The 14,669-nt window shown below is 44.6% G+C and overlaps 1 protein-coding gene across 1 annotated transcript in view; it reads right to left on the bottom strand.

The window, feature by feature from the left end:
- LOC149340766 (uncharacterized) overlaps nt 1–14,277 on the bottom strand; it is a 153,618-nt gene extending 139,341 nt beyond the window's left edge. Inside the window, exon 1 of the mRNA XM_089549616.1 lies at nt 13,659–14,277. Coding sequence (XP_089405742.1) covers nt 13,659–13,740 — 82 coding nt within the window. The 5' untranslated portion in view covers nt 13,741–14,277. The remainder of the gene's footprint in view (nt 1–13,658) is intronic.
- Between the last annotated feature and the right edge of the window lie 392 nt (nt 14,278–14,669).

The raw sequence follows: 14,669 nt of genomic DNA, 5'->3' as shown, positions 1-14,669 counted from the left end.
CATTTCTTTTTCTCGCGCTGATAACAAACACACTCATTTCCTGATTTGCCTTAGAAAAGCACGCACAACCACATGCAGAAACAAACAAACAAACAAACAAACAAACAAACAAACAAACAAACAAACAAACAAACAAACAAACAAACAAACAAACAAACAAACAAACAAACAAACAAACAAACAAACAAACAAACAAACATGCCCAAACAAACGTAGGAAGAAACGGCAGGCGTACATGTGTGTAAACAAGCAAATGTTTGTCCGCATTTTTATCTCAAAGAGGTGCATTAAGAGCCAGTCACGTAGAGAAATGTAACATGTAGGGTGGGCGTTTTATTTTACGAATGCATCGTTCTGGCCGTTATGGCGGCGATGGTTACCATAATTAGGTACAGCCTGCTAAACCAAGCGCATAGGCTTCGACAATTTACGACTGCTTTTTGCCGCCACTAAAACGCAGAGGCCAGTGCTCTCTGTTCATGTGAGGCTAATAAAACAAGGGCCTGTCTAATCACGTATCGTGGCATTGCAGGCGAGCGCAGAGGTTATAGCGAATGGTTCTTGAGTGGGAACAAATTGTTGATCGAAGCGAGACACGCAGAACGCTCACGGCCTGAGTGTAATTAGGCGACCCTGGGAATTTCGGATATGTGTCAAGGTTTGTTCTATATTACGTGCTACTGTTCTAAATACTAAGTGATGTTAATTAAAGAAATCATTTTGTGGTGCCTAGGATATTAGTTAGTACAGAAGAGTGGCGCCACTGACGTCAAAGTGCTACGTGTCACGAAGAGTAATGAGTAGTCACATGGGAAAGCTACACGATTGCTCCGTTCGGTCATGTCTTCAACTCCACCATGAAATATTTCACAGGTGTTCCGTTATGACGGATTCTGCGTCCAATCCCAGGCTGCATATTTCACGCGAGACGTGTACGGACAATTTTATTTTGATGAAATGCTTACAAACTGGCCGAAAAAAATTAGTAGACGCCACCACACGGTGTGTCGTTCATACGAGGTACTAGTTTTTTTCTTACGTTCAGTTTGCCAAACTGAGCGTAAACTGACTGCTCCAGATAAATGTCAAACAAAGGGTTCGTACGTAAATCAAACGGCGCAGACATACGAGCGACGCAGACACTCATAGTTTCTCTTTCAGCTGGTTGCTGTCAGTTTTTTCTTATGTTGTTGTTTAGTCCGGAGCCCAAAGCTGATGTATCTTGAAATTCCTACTTAGCGATGAGCGTATGACGTTGCAAATGCAGCCCAAAACGCACGTGTCCTGAACCAGTGCTTGAGAACCGCAGCGAAGGCCCCGCTGGAAACTACTTTGCATATATGTATTGACGCATCTTCTTCCAAGAATACGCTACAAGCGTCGCTAACTCGCGGAAGTGGGAAGGCCTAAAGCACCGCCTGAAAAATAACCCACAAAGAAAGCGCACCGGTACTGACTGAAGGCGGGATAAAAACCCGGGCCAACTGTCTTCCTCACTTCAGTTTGTATGGTACTTTCAAAGTTCAGCGCAAAGGTTTAGAGGGATGGGCTGCTGTCACTAGCTGGTTTGTTTGGTCTGTCCTTACTTTGCTAGCATCAGGGCTTCTTGGAAGACCGATGTGGTTCAAATCTTCCTACCGCACATTTTCTGGCTGATTTCATGGGTGAAGATCTCACTGGTATACTTTGAGGCTTTGTAGACAGCCCTCTCTACGCTTCGCTACCTTCCTTGCCGCTGCTTCTTATCACATCGATTTTGCAGCGCCAATGTCCGTCGCCCGCGCACCAAGCATAACAAAGAGTCCCGACGATCAGTTGTCTGCCACGTTTCACAAGTATTTCTATCCATCGGTCAGCCGCAAGACCATTTCGATTTCTACTTGTGCGAAGGAACCTTGCTGACATATCGATTGTTATGTCAAACGGAGAAGCTATTCGAATCGAAGGAAGACGCGCACAAAATGGCGACCTGGTGTTTCGACCAAGGCGCACGAGCGCTGCTCCAGTTGGAAGTTGTCAGTTTTGCGTGACCCTGTGGCAGATATACTTTTAGTTTGTAATTGATTCCAGCGGAATTTTCCTAAATGTAATTGTTTTTTTATTGTTTTCTTTCTACTGCGTGCTGCTTTCGGCCCCTTTAATATTTATATTTTAATCCACAGGCAGCGGTTACAGGTTTCATATCTTTCCGTGAACGTACTTCCACGGAATTCTGAAACAAATTTTGACCGTCGAGCTTTGCTTATCCATCTGTTGCGTTTAATAGAGCATGCGTTATGATTTCTTTTTAAATGAATCGGTGTGAGGAGGAGTCAATTTTGAGCAATAGTTTTGAACTTTTCGAATCCTGGATGTTTTTGTCTGCACATTGGATGCTGGTTGAAATGTGCATATAGCACCAGGATTTTTCTGTAGCGCGTGAAGATTCAGAGTAATCCGTCTCAGTTCCACCTTCTTGGTTCTAGATTGAATGCTGGCTTGCTGCACGCATACGCACGCACGCCTACACACTCACACTCACGTCAGTAAGCACATCCACACACACAAGCACACTTGTAACATGCTGCCAGTTGTTTTCCTATAGTTTACTCTATGTAATTCGTTATCATTCTGAATGACTCCCTAACATCAAACCTGCAGTAAACGCATGTACTGCTTAACCTTAACTCAGTAATGCTCTCAAGAAAGCCACCGGGCTTTTCATTCTTATCCGGAGGGAAAAATTTTCAACGGATGTTGTTTCATTCGTTATTTTATGGCATCAATTTTTTTCTGTTGTTTCTGTCTTCCTCTTGTCGCTTCTCTTCCTTCTTGCCCTTTCTCAGTAGCAGAAGCGCCACCATGTCTTTGTTGTTAGAGGGGCTCTTTAGTCGACTCAGTGGATGATAACAGTTGAAGAGAGCCAAATTAAAAGGCATTGTTATATTATACTAATCCAGGCCTAATAACTGATAAAAAGAAGTGAGCGAAGATATGGCTCATGTTCTTTCTTTTAATTCCTTTAAGTATATGACGCGCCTAGTAGAAATCGTGCGTGTGCCTTGCTGGTGGGACTGCCGTCAGCAGAAAACAAGGCTCTGAACTCAGACTCCTGTCTCCTAGCTTCTTTTGAGTATCTAACAACACTGCTGATGGAGCAAGTGCAGTATAACTTCCTACTGTTCCTTGTAACTAAATAAGAGTTTCTGTTGAGCATGGAAGCAGATTTGGCGAAACAATAGACTCTGCGTTATAGCAGCACACCAGCTGTTTGCTTTTGCATTTCCGGTGTCTGTTCCGAGCGTCACCCACCTTTGTTGATCGATATACTGGTCTCTAACTTATTCACGACCACTCAGAAGCTTCAAAGAGAGCGGTTACTTTGTTCTTTAGGAGACCAAATTTATTCTTTTTGCGTCAAATACTTTGGTGCCTCGTGCACGGTGAATTGATTTATTCGCCGAAACCATGTTTTCTTTCCCTGATTTATTTTTACTATTTTAGAAGAACAAACTATATAGTGTTAAAAACTTCACATGAAAGGATAGCGCTGCAGGGTGTGGGTTGTTTGAAACTTTCGAGAAACAGAAAAAAAAATAAGTAAAAGTTGACGTGTTCCAAGCGGCGAAGATCACAAGAGTTAGCGTACAAAGCTCGAGGGGGTCAAGTTTCTCGTTATCTGCGCACCGCTGGTTTTTGTAAACAATTTGCAATCAGAATAGAAAATGCTTTAATGTTTTAACTTTCGACACTCTAGGGCGTGTTTTGGTGAACACGGCGCTTTATTTCACTTCTGGTTAATGGAATATTCATGTTGAGTTTAAATTTATTCAATTTTTTTAGTACTTATTATTAACAATCTTTCGTGCATCACAAATTACGCACTGGCGAAAAATATCGCGGGAGAGGGGGGAGGGGACGAAAGTTGAAACACCGCAGTGTGCCGTTTTCTAACCGGCGCTTTTTCCCTGCGCATCAAACACACGACAATGACAGATTTGGCAGCAGTAAGTATGGGTGTTGCGTGACGCAACGCTCAGGAATAGCAGCATCGCCCGAGGAAATGTCAAGATTGTTGACACAACTTCTTCGTTTTCTTTTGATAAGAAAAATGTGAAGTGATCGAAATTAAACTTTGTGACAGGTGTAGTAGAAGGATAAACTGTAAACTATAATGAGGGCTGTGCTCCGTACTGAACGGTGGTTGAAGATCCATTCAGAAATTTTTATTTGCATCGGAATACACACTGGAGCTGGTGCGCATGTCTTAAACTTGGCGGTGAAGCTTCTTTCCCTGGCTGAATTTTCGATACATTATAACAAAGAGGGAACCTCGTAACACGCCTAAAGAAAATAGCGCAAAAAACGAGAACGGAAAGAACGGAAACAATAGGGCTAGTGCTATTCTGATAGCGGTGGTCCTGTCGTTTCCTTTCTTCCCGTCCTCGTTTTTTGCGCTGTTTTCTTTAGGTGTGTATCATCAACTCGCCTGTTTCGCCATAGTGTTGCAACACGCATTACTTTCCATCTTTTACTTATGTCTACAATGTTTATGTTTAAGGTGCACGATGAAACACTTTTTTATTTTACAAAAACCACTAGACCGCTACATATCGACCTGGCATACCTTTTATCGATATCGAACAGCGGACATCGGGAAGCCTTCAAATGCTGCCGCGCATTTTACTGGAACTGTTAATGATATCTCGAAAAGAAGATTCAGAGTGCGAGAGAGCACGTGTGAAAAGGGGCATCGCGTTTGGACGCCTTTTAACCGCGCGCTAAATCACGAAAAGCATTGAGAGTTGGAGTGGACATACGGTGAGCGGTATTGGATCGCAAATAGCGCTCCTCTCAACTCCCACTCCTCGCCCCTCCCCGCTCAACCCTCCTGCCCGTGCACCTAGTGAAAGAATAACGAAAAAGAAGATGTTCATAATTGCAAGGCATAAGTGCAAAAAAGCCAGCTCTTCGACATTTCGCGCTATTTTGAAGTAAAAAAACTGTGAGTGCTAAATGTACTACACTCGTTTGTGTCCCCGTACCTTCCCCCCTTGAGATCGTTCCCTTCTTACTATACATGGCGCCGCGACAGAGGCTGACCTGGTCAAGCTGATGAACGGTGGAGTCTTCGGTTACTGTACAGGGTCTGTTCTGAAAGTAGTAAGACTGGTTTTTTCCTGGGCGAACGGGCGGACGAGAGGAGGTCTGCGCGTGCAGGATCGTTGAAGGGGGATATTGGGAATGCTGGAGAAAATCGGCAGTCGGCTCTCGGCCGTTGAAGAGAGCAGGTCGCTTGTACTGTGAACCCCTGTCGAAACGTCTCGTCACGCCGAGTCATGGAGCGTTTACCGGATCACCGATACGCGATCAAATTTTGTGTAAATTTTGGTAAAACGGGCAAAGAGACTCACGACATGATTAAGGAGGCCTACGGTGACGCTTCCATGGGTAGATCAGATGTTTTTTTGAGTGGCACAAGCTGTCCCGAGAACGTCAGAAAAGAGTGGAAGACGACGACCGCTCCGGACGCCCTTCGACCAGCAAGACCAACGAAAATGTGTAGCAAGTGAAATATTTACTGAGCAGTGATCGTAGGATGAGTATCAGAATGATTACTGATGACTTGAGCATTCCTCAAACCCAAGTTTTTGAGATCGTGATAAAAAACCTAGCCATGAGGAAAGTGTGGGAGAAGTTTGTGCCAGGAGTGTGAGTGTTGTCAGAGGAGCAAAAGGCCAACCGGAAAGCGATCTGCCAGGATCTTCTTCGTCATCTGAATGAGGACCCCGATATTTTGTCCAGCACATGGCGGCAACGCTGCCTCAGGCCCCTACAGCCCCGACATGGCCCCGCCAGACTTTTTTCTATTCGTGAGAATAAAATCGACGCTCAAGAAGAAACATCGCTGATCGGTAGAGGCGGTTCAACAGGCCGTGACGAGGGACCTAAACAGCATTCTGGTCCAGGCGTTCCTGGAGGCGTACGAAAACTGGAAAACTCATGGGCAGCAGCGTGTAGGTGGGGGAGGGCACTACTTTGAAAAATTCTAATCGTTTGTACTCTTCTCTTGAATAAAGTTTATGAAAAAAAATCAGTCCTACTACTTTCAGAACAGACCCTGTATATTCAGGCGAAGGTTTGACTAAGCTGCTTATCCCAGAATAAGTTCCCCTGTGTGTAATCTTTAAAAGAAGCTTTATAAGACGGCGTAAGTGTCTGGAATTCTGAATAACCTTCAACCTTGCGTTGGAAGCCAGGTTAAAGCCATGGCACAGTATGCACCTGCAACGATTTTCGACGGGCGGGAATACACAATTTTTCTAGCTGATATTGATGCTAATCTTTGAAACCAAAAAGCATAGGACGAGGAATCCCTCCACTGACAGGACGCGCTTTCGTGCAACTTGCCGCACACTTTCTAAGGAGCGTCTACAAAACATGAACTGCCTTTTCTCAATGGCAATAACGTTCCTCTTCTACAGTGAATGATGGATGGCTGAATATATGAGTGGCAAAGTGGCCCATACCTTCATAGCAGATCTTTCTCTTCGCTTACAAGCTGAGGAATCATACCCTTGGTCATGATATTGTGAGAAAATCTCACAAGATACAAAAAATTATAAGCCTACGATTAATGACACGCAAAGCCATCTCGCAAAGCCATGGCATTCCATCAAATGGCTGAGTTATCAAAATAAGAGACGTGCTATAGCCCCAGAAGTAATTTCATCCTCAAGTTTATTAAGTTATGGCATGTGCTGCTGTCGCAGAAATCGCATGTCTGCATGCGCCCTAGACATGGATACATATCGCAAGTTTGGGCACACATATATTAAGAAAGGTAGCCTCTTTAACGCATCAGTTGACGTTTTTATTTCATAGAATTGCGCGCCCCGATTTTCATGCAAAAGAGCTGAGCATGAGCTGGTTCAAAACTAATATATTGATTCACCCGATATATTTTTTCCTATTTCAGTTGTGAGTGATGTTTAACTGTCTTCAACAGCATGTTCATTAGAATATCGCACGGCTCTAATGTGTAAGCCGTTTCACACATGATGGCGATAAAGAAATACACGACGCAAATTCCAATCAGTTCAGGAGATCATGAACTGAAGGTTTTTTTTTTCTTTTTTTCGCTTGATCATCCTGGCCTCTAATGCGTCTTTCATGTCAAAGACCTCGTCTTCTGGAGAGGAAAACAAGGTCTGTGTGCGTCCGAGAGGAAGACCCTGCGTTATTGTTTCAGAGACAAATGCTAGGGCCGGTCAGTTGTATGTGCACGAATCACTAATTCGCTAGGGCATGTGACCGGAATATCTAATGGACACATAGCATGATACCGCATGCATAGCCTTTCTACTAAAGCGGCCGTCCCGGGAAGGCAAAAGCACAAAATAGCAAAGCCCGTAGACGAACGCTGTATTATAATAGTGGAGCTATAAGAAGTTTGGTTAAGAGCGTGACGGATAAAATGAATAATGTTTACTTGGCATGAATGCTAGGAATAGGCACGCGATATATATCTATACCAGCACTTCTTCCTTTTTCTGTGCGCCAATTGCACATGACTGCTCAGATTGTGAAAGGATCGAACAGAGTTTGAAGAAAGGGTAGTTTAAACAGGTATTGAAGTAATGTTTTCGATACATATTTGAAACCTCTGATATTCCCAAAAACCTTTTGCGATTAGTCCTTTTCCATGAAGTGCCTTAACTTCCACTGCATGTTTATTTTGGCGATACTGCGCTTCATTTAGCGTTAGAAAACCCATGTAGAATCCATGTAGGGTGTTTCACCTTAAATTTTACAGAATCTTTAAAAATAGGTTTTTGAGTTAGATGAGCCATTTTTTCCGCACAGCATTTTCAGTGGTGTACTACATCAGAAAAGACTAAAGACGTGCTAGCCAGCATGCTGGTTAAATAACATTGAACAGGAAAGTTTTTAACTATTACCGTTTGGCTCGTTAATTACGAGTGGCATGTAGCCTACGTTAAGTAATTTCCGTATAGACAGATAGATACAGAAAGAGGGAAAGGCAGGGATGGTAACCAGAAAGGATTCTATATCAATTTCAAAGACGTGGTTGCCCTTGGCGCTGTGGCCCAACAAATTTGGGCTTTTTTGACGAGGTATGTGCCATGGAGAGGTTGCTCTGCCTGCAAGCTGCTCGAAAGCCTATCTATTTTGGCGTGATGTAGCCCAAATTTCTTGGGTCACAACGTCGAAGGTAACTGAGTTTTCGAAATTCTACAAACTGATGTTGATATTATTTACCGCAAGCTACACGCCGTTCAATAATTAACGAGCCTAATAGTAACAGTGAGAAACTTAATTATTCAATATTAGTTAACAACCCTGCTAGTTAGCATGTTCTAGCTGTTTTCTTGTTTACTACACCGCTGGGAAGGCTATGCCGAAAAATGGCTTTTTCAACTCAAGAAAGCCCAATTTTAAAACTGTGTAAAGTATTAAGTGATACACCCTGTATAGTTCGGAGTCCTACTCCATTGCCACAGGGCTCGGACAATAAAAAAATGGAAGGGAGAACTAAACATACCACGTTTTGTACGCATATACTGCCGGCTTATTCTCCAGATGTCGAGAGGATGGTGCCGGAGCACCGGTGAGAAGCAGCCAATAAAAAAATTGGACGTTGCAATTCAAGCTACAGTGTGCAAAGAGGGAACCCATCTAAGCAACTCGGGCAACGCCTCGTGGGAATCGGAAGGCCGCACACAGGCTGTCTGATTTTAGGCGCACCTGGCGTACATGGCGAAGAGCGATGAATCTCACGGGACTAATTTAAATGCAAATTGCAAGAATCGAACTTGAGGGATTTGTTTCAGGCTGTATTTCACTTCAGCTATAGCATAGTGCTTTCAGGTTTGGCATTATGCTCCCCCAAGCTTTAGGAACTGGCTGATTTTGGAAGAGTTTAGTATTTTGAGCTTCGTTATTATGCTCAGCGTGCATTGAGAACCACCATTGTGAATCTACATGGATTTAATTCTTCTGTGCGTGATGAATTTAACGTGCATTTGAGGCTAGAACATTTGGATTGTGGAAGATACAATTCAACGATATCTACCTAATTAAAAGGTTTATGAACGAAACAGGAAATAGGAGGATTAAAGATTGCTGTGCTCAAGATTTCTGCAAAATTGACTGAGGTAGCATTTTTGAGAGGGCTGTGAGCACCAGCGGTAGCTTTTAAAGTGGGGAAAAAGCAAATCACATCAATGCTTGTACGAAACTGTCAGCAGAGGCACTTCTTTGTGCAGCTATTGAATTGGGGGCTCTCTGTTACGAAAAAGAGAATCAGAGCCCAAAAAGAAGAGTGAGCGTGAAAAAAACGACACCAAAAGCTTTGTTTTCATTTTCTTAGTTTGCTTTCTAAATCTTCTTTCTTCTGTTTTCGCTAGAACGAATACACCGCTAATCAGATCTCGAGCGAAATGAAGCTGCAGAAAACGAAAATCCTACACGAAGGAAGAATATCAACCGAAAAGACTTCTTGGAAAATATTTGAGAAAAAAAGCCTCAACCTGGCCTGGTAACTGAGCACGTAAGTATGGATTTGTGAAAAAATCATAATGACAAATATATGATAACAAATATAATAATTTAGTTTGTGGGAAGTAACCACACATAGAGCTGCTTTTATTTGACGTTTTATCGACTTGTATAGAAAGGTGCACTTACCGAAAGATTATATGCTTCGACTATGTACTCGGTTTCGTAAATGATAGGAATTGATTTATTCAGTTTTTGCGCTCTACAGAAGAGAAGTTGGTCAACTACACCGCTACTTTGGTGAGGTAAAATCAGCATCCGAGGAAAAGAAAACGCGCCTGCCAAAACTAGTTTACTCTGTCTAAAGTAAATAGGATTCACAATGAGGGAACGCCTTAATAGCCTTCGACTATGAAAGTGGTTTTAGAGAAAGTTTTGAGATTTTGCTCTGGTCCAGCATTTTGGTCACATGTCAGTCTTCTACAGTTGCTATTGGGTTGGGCCCAGCACCAGGTGTTCGACAGGTACTAGGTTCGATCCCCAGTGTCATCTGGTACCCACTGGTTTTCTGATGGGTACAAGGTTACCCCAGGCCTCGTGGTCGGCTCCTCTGGGTTGAAATGCTTGAAAAAAATAAACGTATTGGACCGAGCCATTGCTTTGAAAAGTCAATGGTTCATGCCACAGCAATATAACTTAAATCGGGTTCGTGCGGTAAAGTCCACTTGTGGCTTTACCCGGTGACACCGGGGATCTAACCCAGGATGTCCCTAATTCGGGACTTTATTCGAAATAAACAGATTTACAGAATTTACAACCAAATAACACACTAGCCTGCGGGCATGTATTCACTTGAGAACCATTACGCAGAAACGATTCTGCGAGATGTGTAAGGTTTCCTGGGCGTAGCAGCTAAGGAGGGTGAAAGGCCGGCTCATTGCATCAATCCCCGTGACCTTTTATTAGAATTATTCCTGCCACCCGGCCTCATCCTCGACGGTGCGACATAGTCTTATAGCCGTCAGCTGTGAGTCGCCCTTTAAAAGTGCCAATTCTCGGGACCTGAGTGACATGACCTAGCCTCCGGTGTGAGACAAATGGGGACGTGAGGGAAGAAGCACTGAAGCTGGGTACCTCACACGCGTGTTGCAGTGTAGCCGTTAAGCACTTTTTACTGGAGACCAATTTAAAGCAGCTAAACACCCGGCCTATCTCAGAGGCGAAGAACCTAGGAGCTTAGGCCACCATCGGTCATTGAAGGGCACCACTCAACTGCTCCTGCGTACTTGCAATCAATTAGTTCATAACTGTTGATTCGTTTTTCGATGTACCATAGCCAAAGACTGGGTTATAAAACACAAGATAATGGCGGAGTTTAGGTTAATTTACCAGCCATGGCTCTTAATGTGCACAGAAACTTCAACACTCGGGTACTGCTGCATTTCGCCGCCGTCGTGGTGAGGTCGCCTGGGCCCAGATCATACCGGTGAACTCTTGCGCTAAGTCGCTGAGCCGCTGAGGCGCTAAGCCGTGCCAAAAAAGCTGCTTATAGTTCTTATCTGCAAGTTTGTGTTTCAGTAAGCGCTATATTCTTTCACTGATTTTCCTTCTTTCTTTCCTTTTGTTCTCTTATCTCTCTTGCGAATATACAGAGCAGCAAGGTAGGTTTGACTGAGGGTACAACTGTGGGTTCCATTAATATACCGTTTCTCTGGTTGTGGATGAGCTGAGCTGCAGGATCAACCGCGAGCAATATCCATGACTGCTTTGTGCTTCTTCTCATAGGCTAACGCATAAACAAGCTAAGCTACTGTGGCTCACAGTCGCGTAAAGACGTCTTCAATAAACTAAAGTGCGATCCACAGCTGCCTTTATTGTTAACTCTCCTTTGGTTATGCTGTTGTATGTCTTTGTTTTTGTGGCGTGGGTCTTACACCTTGGCCCATCGTGTCTATCGGTATTGCCGCTTTCGTACCTTTAATCACGTTTATCCATTACAGGCACGCTGACTTTGCCCATGTGCGAGGTGGTTCCTCACTAATCAGGTTCGTTTCTAGTTAAGTTCTGCGGGGGGATTTCCGAGCGCCAATTTCACCCACACGGTATAGGTGCAAGCAAACACTCAACTGGAACGCCATAGAAGACGCGCTATGTTTTGTTACAGACTTGGCATTCATCTGCGATGTTAACCACCTGCTGGTCCGAAACACTCCAGCCCAGATGACTACCAGGTCAGTTTTCTTGCTATGCCCGATCCTCGACAGCAAATGATCACTATTCTGCTCTTTGTAATGCTTGAGTTTCCTTAACTCTCAAAGTGCACGTACGGCGCTTGCTAATACTGCTTGTTTCGTTATGCTGCTCATATTACTTGTACTTGCTTGCACAGCTTGTTTACTTAAGAATATACGGAATTTTTATTTTTTTTTTTCATGCCTTACTCTAGACGACCACTGTATCTGTGAAAATCATGAAATATATATATAACTTGAAATGGCTGGTCGTATTGTCCATACCGATCATTAAGTATAAAGAAAAATGAAATTAAATTACGCTGATTTGTTTTCGAAGACATCGAGGCAATTCTAGTAAAAAAATGATAACACTGCTTTTAAGTTCCGAAATAAAATATGTTGTTGAACATGCACCGCACCTCCTAGGCGTTTTGTTGACGCAACGACAGTGCCCAGAAATTCCTTTCCAGCATTTCTTTCCTAATCTGAACGCAGAAGTTCCTGGTTATTGTTTCTGTGTTCGAAACTAAGCGTTTTTAGTTTTATGCAGCTTACAATCCTCATTAAAATGTCCTCCTTCGCAGTGGTTCAGTCGTTAACAAAAGGCCGCCAGCTGAGCTAAGTTCTGAGTGCGCGCTGTTTTCTCTCTTTCCTATGCTTAATGCGATACACTAGCTTTACCAAGCTAAATACTACGTCATATGGAGAGGCTAACGCTGTTAAAGGGCTCTAAGTAAATTCACCTAAAACGCAACTGAGCAGAGAGAGAAGTAAAAGTGAAGGATTATAGTCGGCTGTTTAAAGCCACCTACAACTGCTATGCAAGCCAGTAAGACTGCGATAAACACAGCTTGAAGCCGACTGTCAAGTTGACTTTCTTGCATTATTAGTCAACTTGGGGCAGAGCACGCTTTAAAGGAGAAAATGTTGGTAGGAGTTCCGGCGTTTCTCAGGGGTCCCTCTGCATGGCCTTTACATGCGTAAGTTGTTCTGCATAGACTCTAAGAGTTTCCCGCGCACGCTCCTCATTTTTAAAAAGAACAAAAGAGGCGTTGTGGCAAGTGTTGCACCATACTGCGCGTGCTGCTTTCCTACTACGTCTTTCGAGAAAACTTATAAATTAAGCGCGCTAGCGGAACGCTTTAATAAAATTTTGCTTGAGTTTTGCGTACAGTAGTGCTTTTGTATGTTACTTCATGCAAATAAGCATGCTTTTATTTGCCAATGTTTTGGCCACACTTTAAATGTCCGTACGACAAAATCGGCTCGTGGGAGGGTCACGAAGGCTTTGCGTTTTATTTCTTTTCACCATACAGCAAATCAAAATTTTTCTGCGTTTTGTAGGAATATGACGGCGCTCCTAAAAAAAGTACGCGTTCAGAACTTTGACGTTTTGCTCAGTTTTAGTGAATTCCGCTATTGTTGAAGCCCGTTGTTTTAACTTTTGTGTGTTTACCACTGCTCCTGGAAAAGCTTTATCTTTTGCATCGCTTAAATCGTCAGAAAGACGCGGCTGATGGAAGAAAAGAAGTTATCAGGTTGCATAATACACAGAGACAGAGGCTAGATTGGGCTAAAGAAAAACAGTTGCCCTACTCGAGCCGTCTAGCGACACAACGGGCATACATAAAGACAGACGTTCCAGGCTGCTTTAAAATTTTCTCATAAGTGTGTTGCGAGCAGCTCGCGTGTAAATATAAAGCAGCCTATTACAGGTGACACCGGCATTCCTTTTACTCAGATGTAATTTTTCTTACTACTATTCTTTCATTCAATTGGTGCTTCTCTTTTCTTGTTTTTCTTTGTTTTTAATGGTACAGCAGCTAAAAGTGAACTGCGATTCCAATTGTGTAGAGAAAGTTTGTGAGGCTGAAAATGTGGGGAGAAAACGCCAATAAAAGTGACACCGAAAGTGTAACTTACCGGAAGCTGCAAGCAGTAGCGTTACACCCAACACCAGCACGAAGTGGGAGTAGACGAGAGTGACGCTCCTTGCTCTCAACATGACGGACTCTGTCGTGGCCTCTAGCTGGCGCTGTGGCTCGTGACGATGCGTGCACCGCAGGGAAACCGAGGGTCTGTACTCGCCTCCGCTTCTCGTCGCGTCACAGGTGCACAGAGCCGATCACGCCTAACCGCGAAACGTCGCCGAAGCGGTCTTAGTCGCCTCTTTTTCGACGGTCGCAATAAAAGCGAGCGTGGGCGGAGATGGACAGTTCACTACGCAACTCTGCACGCTCGAAGAGTTCTCCGGACCTTTCCGCTTCCCGGAGGGCCGATGACCAAGGTGGCTACGTTGACGATGATTGGCGACCACACTACCTGCCTCGAATTCCTTCTTTTCGATTCAGCGCCCTCTTTCTGCCCCGCGCCCACGGCCTCAGAACGAACGGTCCTGAAGAAAAGTTGCTCGGCGCGGTCCTTTCTTGTTCCCCGCTCGTCGACGAGGGGAGGCGTGTTGAACGCGCGTGCTTTCGACGTTCGCCTTCTTCCTGGGGTCCCGTCGAAACCTGTGGCTCGAAGTCAACTCCGCGTCGCCCTCACGCCCTTCGCTCAGTTGGTTTTATGGATGTCCCGCTCGCCCGTTTTCTTCTGCATTGCTGGGCACCCCCTTTCCCTCACCGTATGAACCCTCTCCTCGTCTTCCACACGTCCAGATCGGGAGCGCCGAGAGAGAGCGAGAGGGCGCGCGGCGCCGCCATTGGCTGCGCCATCAGTGTCGTCAGCGTCACGTGGGCGCCGCCACAGGGTCCATGGGGAGCGCTGTGTGGGAGAGAGGTTGGTGGGGAGCTGGGGAGAATAGGGACGGCGGAAGGGGATTGGGATGCAACTGAGCCCGCTGGACAGGTGGCGAGAGGAGCGAAGCAGTGTGGGCGAAGGAGCGTGAGGCGGCAGAGCGCGGGACATCCTCGCGCTGGTACGTGCGCGCGGGGA

Source organism: Amblyomma mixtum, chromosome 6, assembly GCF_055824585.1.
Source record: "Amblyomma mixtum isolate Tamu chromosome 6, ASM5582458v1, whole genome shotgun sequence".
Taxonomy (NCBI): domain Eukaryota; kingdom Metazoa; phylum Arthropoda; class Arachnida; order Ixodida; family Ixodidae; genus Amblyomma; species Amblyomma mixtum.
This window is presented reverse-complemented; position numbering and strand designations above follow the sequence as displayed.